The sequence below is a fragment of the Syngnathus leptorhynchus genome, chromosome 10, assembly GCF_054491065.1.
Source record: "Syngnathus leptorhynchus isolate UIUO chromosome 10, UIUO_Slep, whole genome shotgun sequence".
Lineage (NCBI taxonomy): Eukaryota > Metazoa > Chordata > Actinopteri > Syngnathiformes > Syngnathidae > Syngnathus > Syngnathus leptorhynchus.
Genome location: NC_141204.1, coordinates 114,298 through 128,632, shown reverse-complemented (window position 1 = coordinate 128,632; position 14,335 = coordinate 114,298). Strand labels below are relative to the sequence as shown.

General features: G+C 49.4%; 2 protein-coding genes across 3 annotated transcripts; both read left to right on the top strand.

The window, feature by feature from the left end:
- The first annotated feature begins 333 nt into the window (after positions 1 to 333).
- Positions 334 to 8,856, top strand: fbxw4 (F-box and WD repeat domain containing 4). Of its 2 annotated transcripts, XM_085922237.1 has the most exons (9): positions 334 to 689; positions 1,106 to 1,201; positions 1,423 to 1,608; positions 1,686 to 1,818; positions 1,911 to 1,996; positions 4,295 to 4,360; positions 7,224 to 7,364; positions 8,375 to 8,516; positions 8,690 to 8,856. In XM_085922237.1, the coding sequence occupies exons 1-9, from the start codon at positions 505 to 507 to the stop codon at positions 8,822 to 8,824; spliced, it is 1,170 nt and encodes a 389-aa protein (XP_085778363.1). In that variant the 5' UTR covers positions 334 to 504; the 3' UTR covers positions 8,825 to 8,856. The 2 variants fall into 2 exon arrangements, with proteins under 2 accessions (XP_085778363.1, XP_085778364.1); XM_085922238.1 differs by lacking the exon at positions 4,295 to 4,360.
- Positions 8,857 to 11,263: 2,407 nt separating this feature from the next.
- wbp1la (WW domain binding protein 1-like a) lies at positions 11,264 to 14,262 on the top strand. The gene is made up of 4 exons (XM_085922239.1): positions 11,264 to 11,918; positions 12,721 to 12,823; positions 13,264 to 13,425; positions 13,526 to 14,262. The coding sequence occupies exons 1-4, from the start codon at positions 11,856 to 11,858 to the stop codon at positions 13,966 to 13,968; spliced, it is 771 nt and encodes a 256-aa protein (XP_085778365.1). The 5' UTR covers positions 11,264 to 11,855; the 3' UTR covers positions 13,969 to 14,262.
- The last annotated feature ends 73 nt before the right edge of the window (positions 14,263 to 14,335 follow it).

Here is a 14,335-nt window from a genome sequence, read left to right as displayed (position 1 = left end):
TATTCTTTCAAATTTCTAATGATTTCAATATGCATTTGGTGTCGTTGGGTAAAGCAGAAAGGGATTTTTTTTGTTGATTTTCTATCATTTTCTACGCTTATCTTATTTAAACAAACACTTGAATATTTTTTTACAAAGAATAACCGTTCTACTTTCAACCTGTTACAAGCACCATGTAAAAAATGTTCATAATTATCATGATAATGGATCTGAAGGGAAAATAATGAGTTGAATTCAAATCGTAGGCGCGGTGTATTTTCTTGGAGGGGGGGCGGGGCAACTTGATTTAAGGGAAGCATCGCATCCCAAATACGTCATACGCACATACGTCATACGTCACGCCGTCGCCATCCAAACACCACGGGCAACTTGACATGAAGTGAATGGGCTGCTAGCCTGCCGCCGTCTTTTTCCGCGTTCATCCTCGAATTCTTTTCACTAAAATGGCCAGTTGTGTTCCAGTGTGCAGTTAGTTGTGTGTACTCCGTCGTGTGCTTTTGAAGCATGCTCCTCTTTCAGCTTCCAGAGGATGTTTTGTATCACATCCTGTCTTATCTGGACTGTCAAACACTGAGTCGTCTCTCTCGGGTTTCTAAAGTCATTTGGCACATTGTAAGGCGCGATGTGGTGTGGAAGAAGATCGCCAAAGGCTTGTTAAATACTGGAATTACACGATACTCGACAGACATGTAAGCTAAGCTAAGCTAAGCTAAGTGACGCGAGCGTGCTGTGTGGTATTTCATTTAGCATTAGCACAAGCTTGCTACGCGAGCGAGCGAGCTAGCGAGCGGCTGTGTCAAGTACGTACTCTTTCTCCGTACTTGCTAAGTACACACTCGGCTACTTTAAAGGCGTGCACCGTGGTGGTCAACTTCCATCCCGTTGTTCTGCCTCATAAGCCTCTTCGTGCTCTCTGAATCAAGTCTAATCACTTTGTAGCCTGCCGGTTGGTTGAACTGGGAGCGAAATGGATGGATGAATTTGAATGACAATAGTCAAGTCAAGTTTATTTGGATAGCCCTAAATCACATCTATAATACAATGCCACTTATATGTTACGTGATGATCCACAATAATCAATCGGTCATTGTCATTTCCGCCGCAGCTATCCTCATATCCTGCTTAAGGAGCGAGTGAAGATTGCTCAAAACTGGTGCCGCGGAGTCTGTAAAAGGACTACGCCTTTGAAATGGAAACCAAAGTATGGAATCGTTTTTTACCCAATGTCTATGTTCAACAATGAACCTTAGAACGTAGAGCTTATGCATTTGGATACATGTCTTTTCATTTTGAAGATACAGATTGTCCTAGAGAGATGCATTTGGAAGTGGGAGGCTGATCGCCGTGACCACTTCTTCTCATTTCCAAAAGCCGCACAGCGTTACTTGACTAACTTTCCATTGACGTAACGTATTTCCATAGATTGTTGCCGTGGTTGCAGCTGGATGGGGACACACTATTTTTGTCTCAAGCCGGCGAAATTCAAGCCTACCCTCTGCGCCAAGACTGCAAGAAGTTTTGGCGTAAGCCAATCCAAATCTACTCTGGCCACCGGGCAGACGTCTGCAGATTTGTTCTCACGGACACGCACCTCATCAGTGGCGGAAGGTCGTGGCGTGGCGTGGCATGAAATAGGTCTTCCTTCACTTCGCCTCATCGTAACTCCTTTTTTTTGTCGACTTCAGTGATGGCAGGATTGTGGTCCACGGTCGAAGAAGCGAGAGCCCGAGGAAGTTATTTGGTCATAATCAGGAAGTCAACTGCATTGACTCCAAAAAGGAACTCATCATCAGTGGATCTAGAGATCAAACAACCAAGGTCACCATTCATTTTTATTACTATGCAGTCAGTCATTGTCTTTAAGCTTTCATTCCAAATTTGGCTGTGACTTGACTTCCTTCCTTGTGTAGATCTGGACATTGGCCTCCAGCTGTCCCCGAGACATCATTCCCCTGTATGACCGAGTCTGGTCTGTTGCAATTAACCCGACACTAAGGTAAGAACAATTTGCTCTGGAAAAGGGTCATCTGCAGACTGTATTGCGCACACGCCAGGGAGAAAGGCGGCCGGGCGGCCGGGCGGCCGGGCGGCCGGGCGGCCGGGCAGCCGGGCGGCCGGGCAGCCGGGCAGCCGGGCAGCCAGGCAGGCTTCCTCCTCCCACTTGCTTAATCCCCGTGTTTATTTTTCCGACGTATATGAACTGAAGCTTTGTCAGCGTGGCTTTCTTGTAGCCGAGTTGACTTATCAAGGCAGGTGTGAGCGTCATGGCCGCCCGCCCGCCCGCATCTCTTAAACCCTGATGCGCCTTCGCAATCCCTTTTCCACTGATTAGCGTTAGACGAGGCTCTGCTGCTGCCGCTGCCGCTGCTTTATTGCTTTTTTGTTTCCATCCGTCCATCCATCCGTCCGATAGTAAACATGGGGTGTGAGAAAGCAAGAGCCAGGCAAAATTGCTCAACATAAGCACATGGACCATTTGCGACACTTCTCGTTCCGGCTGTTTTCTTGATCTCGTCAGAGCATCCCAATTTGCAAATTGGATATCGCGCATGCAGATTCATCAGCGACTCGCACCCAACGGGAGAGCCATTATTTGTTGGTTTGCCTTTGATGGTGTAGTAGCCAAAATCCAATTACGTCTGCCCCCAACACACACACACACATTCCTGCCAAACAAGGCGCTGGTCCGATTTTGAGTTTGTGTGACTGCCTTTGCTGTGGGGTGGGATGCATGCATGCAACACTGACCATTAGTGTAGGAAAAAAAGAAAAGGGGGCCTGGCCTGGGCAGGAGCCAGTGAAGGGAGAAGCTACCCTGAAGAGACTTGGAAACAGGGAGGGGAGGGAAGGGGAGGGGAGAGGGAGAGGATTGTTTTGTCTCGAATTCCTCAAGCACAACTACAAAGATCTCGCAGGGGCCAAAAGCGCTTTTGAACATTTTAAAAGAAGAAAATGATTGTTGGATAAACCGTCAGCTATTTGCCACTTTCTCATCGCCGGGCGGTGGGGGGTGACCTTTGACATTTGCTATCAAAGTACAGGCTGATGCCCCAGCAGCCACCCAGCCAGCCAGCCAGGCCGGGCGTGCCTTTTTGTATGAGACCGGCCAGCCACCAGCCGGCCAGCCGGCCAGCCACCAGCCGGCCAGCCACCAGCAGCACCAGCAGCACCAGCAGCAGCCCCACACACACACTCCAATTTCACCCCCACTGCTCTGCCCCACTCAAAGCCTGAAATTCACGTCTTTCTCATTGCCGGCCGGCCATCCCTGCGGTTCAGGAGTCAAGAATTCAATTAGTTCCAAAAAAGAGGAAGAAGAAAAGAGAGAGGCCGCAACAATGCCATAAGGGGCCAGGCGCAATGTGCGTTCGTTCCCACAGGCTAAAAGCAAGATGCACACGGCAGGAGGGGAGAATAATCACGGCTCACGCTGAAGCCCCTCATTACACACACACACACACACACACACACTCACCTTAAATTACTTCAACGCATGCATGAAGGGAGACACACTTGATTGAGCATTCTCACAGCTAGCTAGCGCAGAGAACGGACGGCCAAGCACCGACAAAATAAGACCGTTCTAGTATGTATGCAAAGTTGAATTCCAATGACATCTCCAATCCAACTCAACACTTGGGTTTGTTTCAAAGGCAGCTATTCTCGGCAGGATTGGTTCAAGGTGTTGGCCAGACCTTTGTCTTGACCATTTGTTGGAGGAACCTTGAAGGAACCCTGACGTGACGGCGGGCTTTCCTGCCTTTGTTTGAAACGTCGAAGCCGGCCGACCGACCGTCCGTCCGTTTGCCCGCCCGCCCGCCCGCCCGCCCGCCTGGTGTGTTTAGGATGGACACCTGCCTGGCCTGACCCCTTAGCAGGCATAATACCAGCGCAAGCTCTGATCAGGCAGGCCTGTTGGCGGCTGAGTTCTGGGCACACATGTAAAAGTGGGGTGCCATCACCCATTCAGGGGCAGGCGACTAATAGAGAGTAATAGGATAGTGATTGTGACCATAACCCTATTGTATCTTATGTCAGCGGGGTCAGAGGTCAGCCACCCTGCTTACCGCTCCAGGCAGGCCTCAAAACCCAGCCACCCCTTTGGGCCCTAAATGAGTTTAGCCAACACTAATTACCTAGCAGGGCCTCGCCATATTGCCGAACGTTTTTTTCCCCCCCCCCCCCTCAAATGATCCTCCCAGGTCTGCTGCTACTAAGGCAAAATGATTCTTCTTCTAACGTGGGGTGATGGTTGTCCTATTAAAAAAGTGTGTCTTTCTCTCTGTGTGCGCAGCTCCTTTGTAACGGGTACGGCGTGTTGCGAGAACCTCTCCCCTCTTCGCATCTGGGATGTTGAACGGTAAAGTAACGGCGCAGACGGCCGACACAAGTGGAATCTAACGCACGACAAACATCAGCCCTCAGAACCACAAGAGCCCATACGTAGTTGCGTTAGAAAAGGTCTGTGGTCTTATTGGGAATTCCCTTTGTTTTGAGTCCATGTTAACTTGATGACTTGAAGTTGTTTCAATTGTCAAATTCCCGCGCGTGTGTGAAAGGCACGGCTTAAAACGTATCCATCCGTGTAAATCCCAGCTTTACCCGCTCAGATTAAAGCAGACAACGCCACTGACAATATGCCGAGGGCTTGAAATAGGAGAAGGAAGAAAGGGTTAGCAAAACGTTGCTATCCAAAGAAGGAAAGAAAGGTGGTCGCCAAAACAACCCGATGACTTCCAAAAACAACTTGATGACTTCCTTCCGACCTGAGTCCCTTGTTTTTTCGAACATGCGAGCGTCATTGGTGGGCGCAGCGATTGCATTGCTGATGTTGGGACCTGCGAGGACAGTTGGGAAGTCGGCCCGGTCTCTACTTGTCAGCCAGCTTTTGACTTGTTGTATGGCCGTGGCTCCCCAGCGCCTGGACGTAGCCTCCGAGCACACGCAGACAGTGCTTTTAATGACACAGCGGCGGCAGCAGAAGATAATGGCTTTAGCATTTTTTTTTCCCTTTGACAATTCATGAATGATTTCTCCATTCGCAAGCTGTGTGTGGCCCTTAATAGCGCACTGGCTCCTGCAGTGAGAGTGGACAGGCTTAAATGGGGACAGAGAGCCCCTCCAGACAATCGCACTCTGGGACTACACACACACCACGCATGCGCGCAGGCGCTCCTATTCCCACTTTTAGGAGCCACTTTACAAAGTCCATTTTTTTGCTCTAACTTGGCATTGCGACAAATTCATTATTTTGGGATCAATAACGCGTCGCAAGCCAAAACGCGCTGCCGCAGGTGCTTAATCCTCGTAACTAATAGATTCCCTGGTGTAGCGCCAAATTGGGTGAATAACACACAGTTTGGTTTGCTTTGATTGATTGTTATGTGGATTGATTCTTCCACTATGCTTGACTCCTAGTTTTGCTGTTCATGAGGCTCAATAGTAGCAGCATTAGAAAAACATTCATCAATAACAACAAGGTCTAGGGCCTGTGCCCAAGCATCAAACACGGGCACCACCGCTTTATCCATCCATTTTCAACCCTGCCTGCGTGGCTGCCTGCCTGCCTGCCTGCGTGGCTGCCTGCCTGCGTGGCTGCCTGCCTGGCTGCGTGGCTGCCTGCATGGCTGCGTGGCTGCCTGCACGGCTGCGTGGCTGCCTGCATGGCTGCGTGGCTGCCTGCATGGCTGCGTGGCTGCCTGCCATTTCTTTGGCTAATCCCCCAATTTTAGAGTGAAATTAACAGTTGACGTTTTGGGCAAGGTGACACAAGACGTGCTTGCCGCGGCGAAGGCTCCCCTTCCCTTCCCTTCCCATCCCTGCCTCCCCTCCCCTCCCCTTCCCTCCACTGCAATCTCCACCCCAACAGCTAATATTGGTCTACATCAACAAAAGTACTTTGCAATGGCGGGGGTCGGGGAGCCCCTGCCGAGCATAGCGTTTGAAATGCTACGGGGGTTGTTGTTGTTTTTAGAAGAAAAAAAAGCAACGGCAAAAGCCGCATCACAAATGGCACACTGGTAGCTACTTCTCACGTTGTGCAGCAGCAGCAAAATTGAGTGACTGACACAGTTTGAATACGTCATCTTTCTGTAGTTGAGGTCTTGGCTATCAAGTCATTATTTGACATGTTGGTCATTCTTGGTCTTACTGCATGTTTTCTTGGCGTCGTGCTAAACTGCTTGTTTTTTGTGTTCAGGAGAAAATGGGGGGTCAGTAGTCCACGCACGGGCTCCAAATGAGGGACTCCCCATTGGCTAAGACTTTGTCACCAATGAGAAAACTCTGGGCCAATAAGGCGCCCTACCGAGAAGGTCCTGGTCCAATAAGGTGGCCCCCTGGGGTCAAAGCCAGGGATTACCACACACTCTGGATTGAGCTTCACAGGGGGAGGGGACAAGACGGGGCGGCTGCTTGCTCGGTCACCAAGGTTAGCGGACCTCTTTAAATGGTTGCTATGGGCCAGGTATCAAATGTGTGAAAGTCTCACACACACACAGTCACGGTCACGCAGGGTATTAGATGGCAACAAAGAGACAGTTAGAATGCAATAATACGCACTGCTGAGTGCAGGTTATTCTCCAATAATCAAGAGACCTGCAGTCAGTCAGTCAGTCAGCCAGTCAGTCACTCAGTCAGTCAGCCAGCCAGCCAGCCAGCCAGCCAGCCAGCCAGCCAGCCAGCCAGCCAGCCAGCCAGCCAGCCAGCCAGCCAGCCAGCCAGCCCTACAGAGCTGTGATCACAAGAGCATGCTGCTGCTGAGCATGCTGCTGAGCATGCTGCTGAGCATGCTGCTGCTGAGCATGCTGCTGCACCCTCTCACGCAGGCAGGTCACGCCACGCCACGGCGAGCCGAGAAAAACCCCCATCTGGAGTTGCCCTTACTTTGTGTCCCATCTGCATTCACTATGCAACACGTGACTTTGGGCTCCCATAGACCTCTGAATAATTCCACGCCACATCAAGATGATTGCTGAAGATGCTCTTCATTGGCTACACGTATATGTAACGTGCTTGTCTAGCATTTTCTTCCCGATCCTCTGTGATGCAATGTCTGCTTTTCATTGTTTGATTCATTTTCGCGAAGCACTGCGGAGTTTTTATTTGACAAACAGAGGGCCGTCGCTGTTGTCCGTTTCAACAATTTCCAGCCTTTGAGAGCCGGCTCGTCATTCCTACTCGGGCGAATCCAACCAGACGCGGCGCTCTCTCTCTCTCTCCAGGTCCGAGTGTACGGGCAGTCTGGGTTCAGGGTTCCGTCGAGGGGCCGGTGTGTTGGATATGCTGTTTGAGAGCCCTTTTCACCTCTTCACCTGCGGCTACGACACATTTATTCGCCTCTGGGACCTTCGCCTAAGTCGGCGGTGAGTGGAGCGTGTCGGACGTAGTGTATTTCGACGCTTCCCTTCAAGTTGTGATGAAAACACTTGTTATAGAAGTCGGCGGGGGGGCAGCGGTTTCTCTGCCGCTCGCTCAATTTTGGGCTAATGGGCTTCACTGGAGTCAACCTAATATGATCTGATTGGCCAATGACTCAGGGGATTTACAAAAGGGTAGGGCTGGCTGGGCTGTACATTTGGAGAGGGGCGACCTCTTTCTCTATCAATAATGAATGGAGTCCACCTTAAGCGGCATCCCGCTTGAGGTCGGCTGCAAAGTTCAACAAAGGTGAATGCACGGCAACATTTCAAAAGATTTGATCCACAGCGCAGTGTAAAGATAGATGCTTCGCTCGTCACCGCGAATGCTGTTGAGAAGGGGGAAAAAAAAAAAAAGCCCGTCTCGATTTCCTCTGGGATTTTTCCACCATTTTGGATCGGCGTCAAGTGAATCCGCTGAGTCGCAGACGATCGACAATTTTGAACTAATTGACAGTGCAATGAATTATACATTGGCCCACCCACTGTGTTTATTGATCAAAGTCTAAATTCAACTCTCTATGTATGCAGGTGCCACACGGTCTATTCCTGTCCACTGTGATTTGTCATACTGTGTGCTTGCGTGCATGGCTGTCTGTCTGTCTGTCTGTCTAGCACTCTGTCTTTCTTAATCTCTTATTGATGAGGCCGTGCGCACGAGTGGAGGATCGATTCCTACCGATGACTCTCTTCCAAAAGCCTGCTTCTGTTTTGTGAATTTGAGACGGCGGCAGGCAGTCAGTTTGGCTCAAAAGCCGCTTAACGTTGCCCGTATGCAAATAGTTGGCTCGAAGGTCGCCAGTAAACGGCCGGGCGGCGGCGCGTTCTGCTCGGCCGGCCCTTTTTTCAAGCGACGGCTGGACAAATCTCCGCCGAACGCGCCGTTTATTTGTCGTGTACATCACTTGAATGTAAGTGAGCAATTTCGATTGGATGCATCTCAATGTTACCGACAGGAAGAACGTCACGGAGTGGGAGGAACCCCACGACAGCGCCTTATACTGCATGCAAACGGACGGAAATCACATGATAGCCAGCGGCTCCTCCTACTATGGTGTGGTTCGACTCTGGGACAAAAGGCAAACTCGATGCTTACAGGTGTTGTTACATTTATGTCATAGTCGGCCAACAAGTGTTTGTTTTCAAATGTTCCTTTTGATGAAGCCTATCCTCATATTTGGAATTGAAAATGAAGACCCTATCATAAAAAATATTTATATATAATCAAAGACTGATTTGAAAGCGTGAGCGTGAAAACGCGTCTTTTTCAGTTTTTCCAGTTGAGCTCGGACCTCGCGAGCAGCCCAGTGTACTGCCTGCGTTTCAGCAGCTCGCACCTCTATGCAGCTCTGGCAACGTCACTCCACTCATTAGACTTCCGACACAACCTCGTCCCCATCAGATGACACCAAATAAAGCGTCCACTTTCAACTTGAAATGTCTTTGCGTCTCTTTAATACCGCACGATCCCTCCCTCGGTCGCTTTTCTTCTCAATTTAGGGAGGAAACGCGGCGATTCAAATTCGCCGGCCAAGCTCCTTTCTCCCACCCTCTCGGAGGGAGGGAAGCCTTGGCACCTACGTATACGACATGGAAAGATTCTGAACGATCCAAAAGTCATTTGTTGCCCAGAAGAGGCACGCGTGCTGCAGCCTGCCGGAAGAAGGTCCATCCCTGAGCAGGACCGCGACACGCCCGTCGAATGCAAACGCAGCCTGCTTGTGAGTGAGTGAGTGAGTGAGTGAGTGAGGAAGACATTTCTTTGTGAATGCGTCAGAGGGCTTTGAAGAGGTGAAGGCGCATGATCCTCTTGACAAAGTCATGGACGTACATTTGACCCAAGCACCGTGGGGGATTTGCATGTTTGATCCCCCAAATCCACTTGTTGCCGTGCAAAGGTACGACGAGAGACGGCTTGCATTTGCACAGACCTGGCAGGATTCTCCACACACACACACACATCTAGTGCACCTGACACTACAAAGGCTGCTGCAGGCTTTGGTGGTCGCCGTACAACTGAATTGCCGCTTTCTGAACTGCACCAAATTCAAGTTGACTGTACATAGTGTGGAAAAGTGGATCAATTCCCATCAAATCGGTGGCTCAACTAAAACTCAACTGCATCGTACATGGATGGAACAGGTGTGGGGCCACACGTCTAGAGAGACACAGTCCAGTCCAGTGCTTGCTCCTTTGAGATGGGTCAACTCCATGGATTTGGCTGTTGGAGATTTTGCCAAGCTGAAAGAAACTCAAGGTTTCCCCTCTGCCAAATCCGTGTTTATACACTGTACTGTACTAATGTGGCCATCTAGTGGTTTCGAGGTAAAGTACATGCAGTTGCTTTAGCTGACCTACTCAAGTCATCATAACTTGATCTGAAAAATCTTTCGAAAACAATGTGTACATCAGCACATTTGTCTCACTCGTTTTGCTCTCTCGCAACCAATGACGTCTTTTTGTCATTTTCTAGAGCAAACAAATCAAGTGCATTCACATGTAAGTGGTCAGTCTCAACATTGGTGTGATCGCTTCCTATAACACAAGTTCATGTTATAGCCCGATGAAATGTGGGTTTAGGATTGAAGTTCTGTCTTGTTTCTGTTTGTTGTGCAATTTGCAAAATTGATGGTGGCATTTTAAAAAGCACAGACGCTAAGTAGTAAGAGACATAAGGCTGTCAGGCCTGAATTCAGGCTTAACGTGCCCAATATGATATCAAATGCAAATATCTGTAGTAGCTGAGCCAAAACGACGTATTATTTACAGTGTGCACACGCAACCCCCAAGGATCCTAGCCTCCACTTCACCTGTCAGTCATTCCGGGGTCCCTGGTGCTCAGGAGACCAAATGCCTGTCAGACCTCCAACAGCCCCTCAAAGAAGGACCCCCCCCCCCCCCCCCACCACCACCACCACCACCCTCCCCAATCCATCCACCCCTCCCTCCCTCCTTCACCTCAATCCTTGTCAGAGCCGCCAAACAAAAATAAAGTCACATTCTAGAGAGCGGTCGGGGCTCCTGCTTTGCAGATCAGTCAGCGGACGCATGATTGTCGCTCACAGGGTTGGGCCCTTAATCCTATTGTTTCTCCGACAGGATTACTCTCTGCGCTCCCTCTCTCCCTGTGGCAGTGTGTGAGAGAAAGGCTAGATTAAGGGGATTAGCATGTATCCTCCTGACTTGTCAAACTGGGATGTAAGGAACCATTGACTTTCTTGGGATTCTGAATGAGGAGGTGCCTAGAAAAAAGAGGCCATGAAAAGCGGCAAACAAACAAAAATTCCTCAAAGGACAATGTGATTTGTTTTCTTTTGTTCCCTTCAACTGGGCTGAAAAGTTCAAAAGACAAGTCATGAAGCTGGGGGGGGGGGAGTGAAACCCAAGCAGAAAGAGGGTCAAGCGCAGCGTTACATAGTACCTTGTATTTACAACATGGGCGGGTGCTTTCAAAACTCCCAAACCATAGCTCAGGATTGGCCCTTCGTAGAAACTGTGAGCCTGAGTTGCACTTCCTTCAACGTTCTCACTATTTAGCTGAGAGTTTTCGTGATGTCATGAAACAGTGTATATCACCAATTTCAGAGGGTCAAGCACAGCGTTACATAGTACCTTGTATTTACAACCTGGGCGGGTGCTTTCAAAAACCCCAACTCATAGCTCAGGATTGGCCCTTCATAGAAACCGTGAGCCTGAGTTGCATTTCCTTCGACGTTTTTGGACCACAGTCGTAATGTCATGGAACAGTGTATATCACAAATTTGCCTTTGAAAGCACGTTACAGTCGGGTCATACAGTCAGTACATACACTAGTGATTTGGCTCTATCTGGTGGTGGTACTGAGAACTGCAGTCAATAGATTTGGAAGAAGCAGCAGCACACTTCAGGAGCGACAACGGTGTGATTGATGAAAGGCAAAATGAATTTGCTCAATTTTTTTTTTTACTTGGCCAGTTTTTGCTCCTTCATCGCCAGGAGCGACCGTATTTTAAAGCTATTTCTCCATTCACTCCCTTTCCGAAATGTACAAGATTCTCATTTAGTTGTGTTGAAAAAGAAAGGGATTGTCTCTTCCCTAGTGACTGGTGAGGTAGGCATCAAAGGAACCTATTGTATTTTTATTTTTTTTTCTGCCAACGGCCAATGGCTGCACACTCTTCCTGCTTCGACCAATTGTGGACAGATGAGGCAAGTCAACTGTTGGAAGTTTGGCTCAACGTGTTTTGTTTTGGGCAGCAGCAGCGGCGGCAGGAGCAGGGGCAGGAGCAGGGGCAGGAGCAGGGGCAGGGGCAGGAGCAGCAGCAGCAGCAGCAGGAGCAGCAGGAGCAGCAGCAGCAGCCTGCCACTTTCGCAGATGTTTCCCCCCCGAGCCCAAAATGTGACATTTTAGCACCATTTTGACCATTAAGAGAGATCGAATCATACAAGTCCACAGCAATGGGGATGTTTGAGTACACCGTTGGACAAGAAAGTTTAGCGACCGAGGCCACAGTGGCGGAGGTAACATCGAAAGCTTAATGCTAACGTTAGCCTTCACTTTGTGGAAGCCTTGACCCGTAGCCAAGAAGCAGCTAGTTTCCTATGACCTATCATTTGTCACACTGTTTGCTTCTTCAACTACAAATCCAATGACAACATTGAAAGCTGAATGCTAACGTTAGCCTTCACTTTGTGGAACTCTTAACCGGTAGCCAAGAAGCAGCTAGTTTCCTCTGACATGTCATTTGTCATACTGTTTGCTTCTTCAACTCCAAATCGAATGACTTGGATTTTGACCTACCTTTGTATTTCCCAGTGGAGTTTATTCGACAGCTTGTCCGTTCCCGGTCGGCCGCGTTCAATTCCAACAATAAACAACTCCAACTTATCTCATTGATGACATCATGAACCTTTTTTATTTCTGCTCTATTGACAGTGAATGAAATCGCAGTACAAAAGTGATTTTTCATGTTTCAGCTCCATTTTGCATCGATGGATACACATTCGAACGTGTTTGAACAAAATAAGAGTAGTTGTTGCATTTTCAGTGTCAACACGACCTAGCCCAAAAAAAACAAAATCACCTGCATTAGTCAAGTGATTAAGTTCAGACTTTTCCAATGCCCCTAAATTATATTCCATTGCAAATTCAATTCGTCCGATATGGAATCACTTCTATCCATCAAGTATGGACGCTCTCTTTTTGCACATGCAACATTTTTATTTTATATAAGAGTAGGAAGAGTTTTGTGGTGAAAATGTCTCTTCTCAAACTGTGAGCAAATCCACGCGTTGTCCACTTTCTCAACCTTTGCATCTACAGGAGAGTTTGGTGTGCACGGGCTTGAACAACCAGAGCTATACCTGTGACTCTGGTCACTGCTGCGGAGAAACACAGTGCTGCAGCTACTACTACGAACTGTGGTGTGAGTTACCTACCCGCCTCCTTTTTAGGCACCCTGAAACCTTTGACCCAACCAAATGTGCTTTTGGAATCATTGAATAGAATTCTTGAATCCTATTCTTCGAATGGATACTTTGAGTTGAAGATCTGCCACTAGGAGATTTTCAGTTGTGGCACAGCCCGCTTCCGGCCGCCGTGACCGCATACATTCGGTACGTCCGCTCGCAACATGAGCGAGAGGCATATCTGGCTGCTCTTCGAGTTGGCCGCGTATCACCTTTCCGTCTCCGCGTCAGGCGCATAGTTGATTTATTTTTGTTTGATCACAGACACTCAAGAGCAACAGCGCTTTTCCTCGCCGCCGTCCGTCTGTCCGTCCGTCCGTCTAAAGGCACAAACTTTGTTGCCGCCACTGACAAATCTCTCCCCACTCCATTACGTCCAATGGCATATTTGTTCCAGGGTTCTGGTTGGTGTGGACTCTGATCGGCATTCTGACCTGCTGCTGTTTGTGTCAGCACTGGCGCTCCAAACAGCGCTTCCAACAGCAGCGTCGGCAGAACGAGATCAACCTCATTGCCTACAGAGAAGCGCGCAACAACTCTCAGGTTCCTCTCTACCTCAGTAAGGACACGACTTTTGAAGTCTTGCTCTGCATCTTCCGCACACAGCTGGCAGGCAGCAGTTGTCTTCCATCAAATCTTCATTTGTTGTCATTTGTCAGGATTCCTCCCCTCTTCTCTGTTGCCCGCCTACGATGAGGCGGTCGAGCGGCCGGCCACTCCCCCTCCTCCTTACACACCTGTCCCGGCAACGCCGCCGCCAGCGGCCGAGGCGCTCCGAGAACCTTGCCGCCACGCGGCCACGAGCGTCGTCCCGAGCCGTGCGGAGAGCCTGCCGGCCCGCTCTCAAAGCACCGGCAAGGATTTGACGCAGGGCAGGTACCGGCGCTTCACAGGGGACTCTGGCATCGAAGTCTTTGACGGCCAGGAGCAGTGGGATCCGCTGGGGGGCTTTTTGCCCAGAGAAGAGGCGGATGACGGAAGGGGACAAAGAGAGGAAGAAGCCCGCGTCGGCTGCGCTTCCCGGGGTTGTGAGCACGCCGACGGTCCCGATGGCCTGAGCCACCAAAACGCACGCGCCGCAGACCCACAGTGTCATGGGTGAACAATCGAGTATGGGATACCTTAAGGGATGATGTCGAGTCGTTTGACAAAAAGTCTTTGACGCTTTCCATTGTAGCCTTTTGTCGCTCCGCTCGCATTGCAAATCTATGCGGAGATATTTTTCAGGCGTCGTACGTGCTTCGCCCGCCACAGGTTGCTCATTAGCCGCGAGCCATTGCATCACAGTTCAATGTGAGTGTTCGTGTGAGCTCCTTTTCTTTCAGGGAAATGTATGATGTATGTATTACATTTTATACAGTAGTTTCAAAATAAAGCATTATTTACTTACCTTGAAGTGTGTAAGTGTGTGTGTGTGTGTGTGTGTGTGTGTGTGTGTGTGTGTGTGTGTGTGTGTGTGTGAAGTGCAT

Coding starts and splice junctions, on each gene's coding strand:
- fbxw4 (XM_085922237.1), top strand. CDS start 505: ATGCTCCTCTTTCAGCTTCCAGAGGATGTTTTGTATCACATCCTGTCT. Junction 1,202..1,422: donor CCTTTGAAATGGAAACCAAA/GTATGGAATCGT, acceptor GTATTTCCATAG/ATTGTTGCCGTGGTTGCAGC. Junction 1,609..1,685: donor CACCTCATCAGTGGCGGAAG/GTCGTGGCGTGG, acceptor TGTCGACTTCAG/TGATGGCAGGATTGTGGTCC.
- wbp1la (XM_085922239.1), top strand. CDS start 11,856: ATGGGGATGTTTGAGTACACCGTTGGACAAGAAAGTTTAGCGACCGAG. Junction 12,824..13,263: donor CTACTACTACGAACTGTGGT/GTGAGTTACCTA, acceptor TATTTGTTCCAG/GGTTCTGGTTGGTGTGGACT. Junction 13,426..13,525: donor TCAGGTTCCTCTCTACCTCA/GTAAGGACACGA, acceptor GTCATTTGTCAG/GATTCCTCCCCTCTTCTCTG.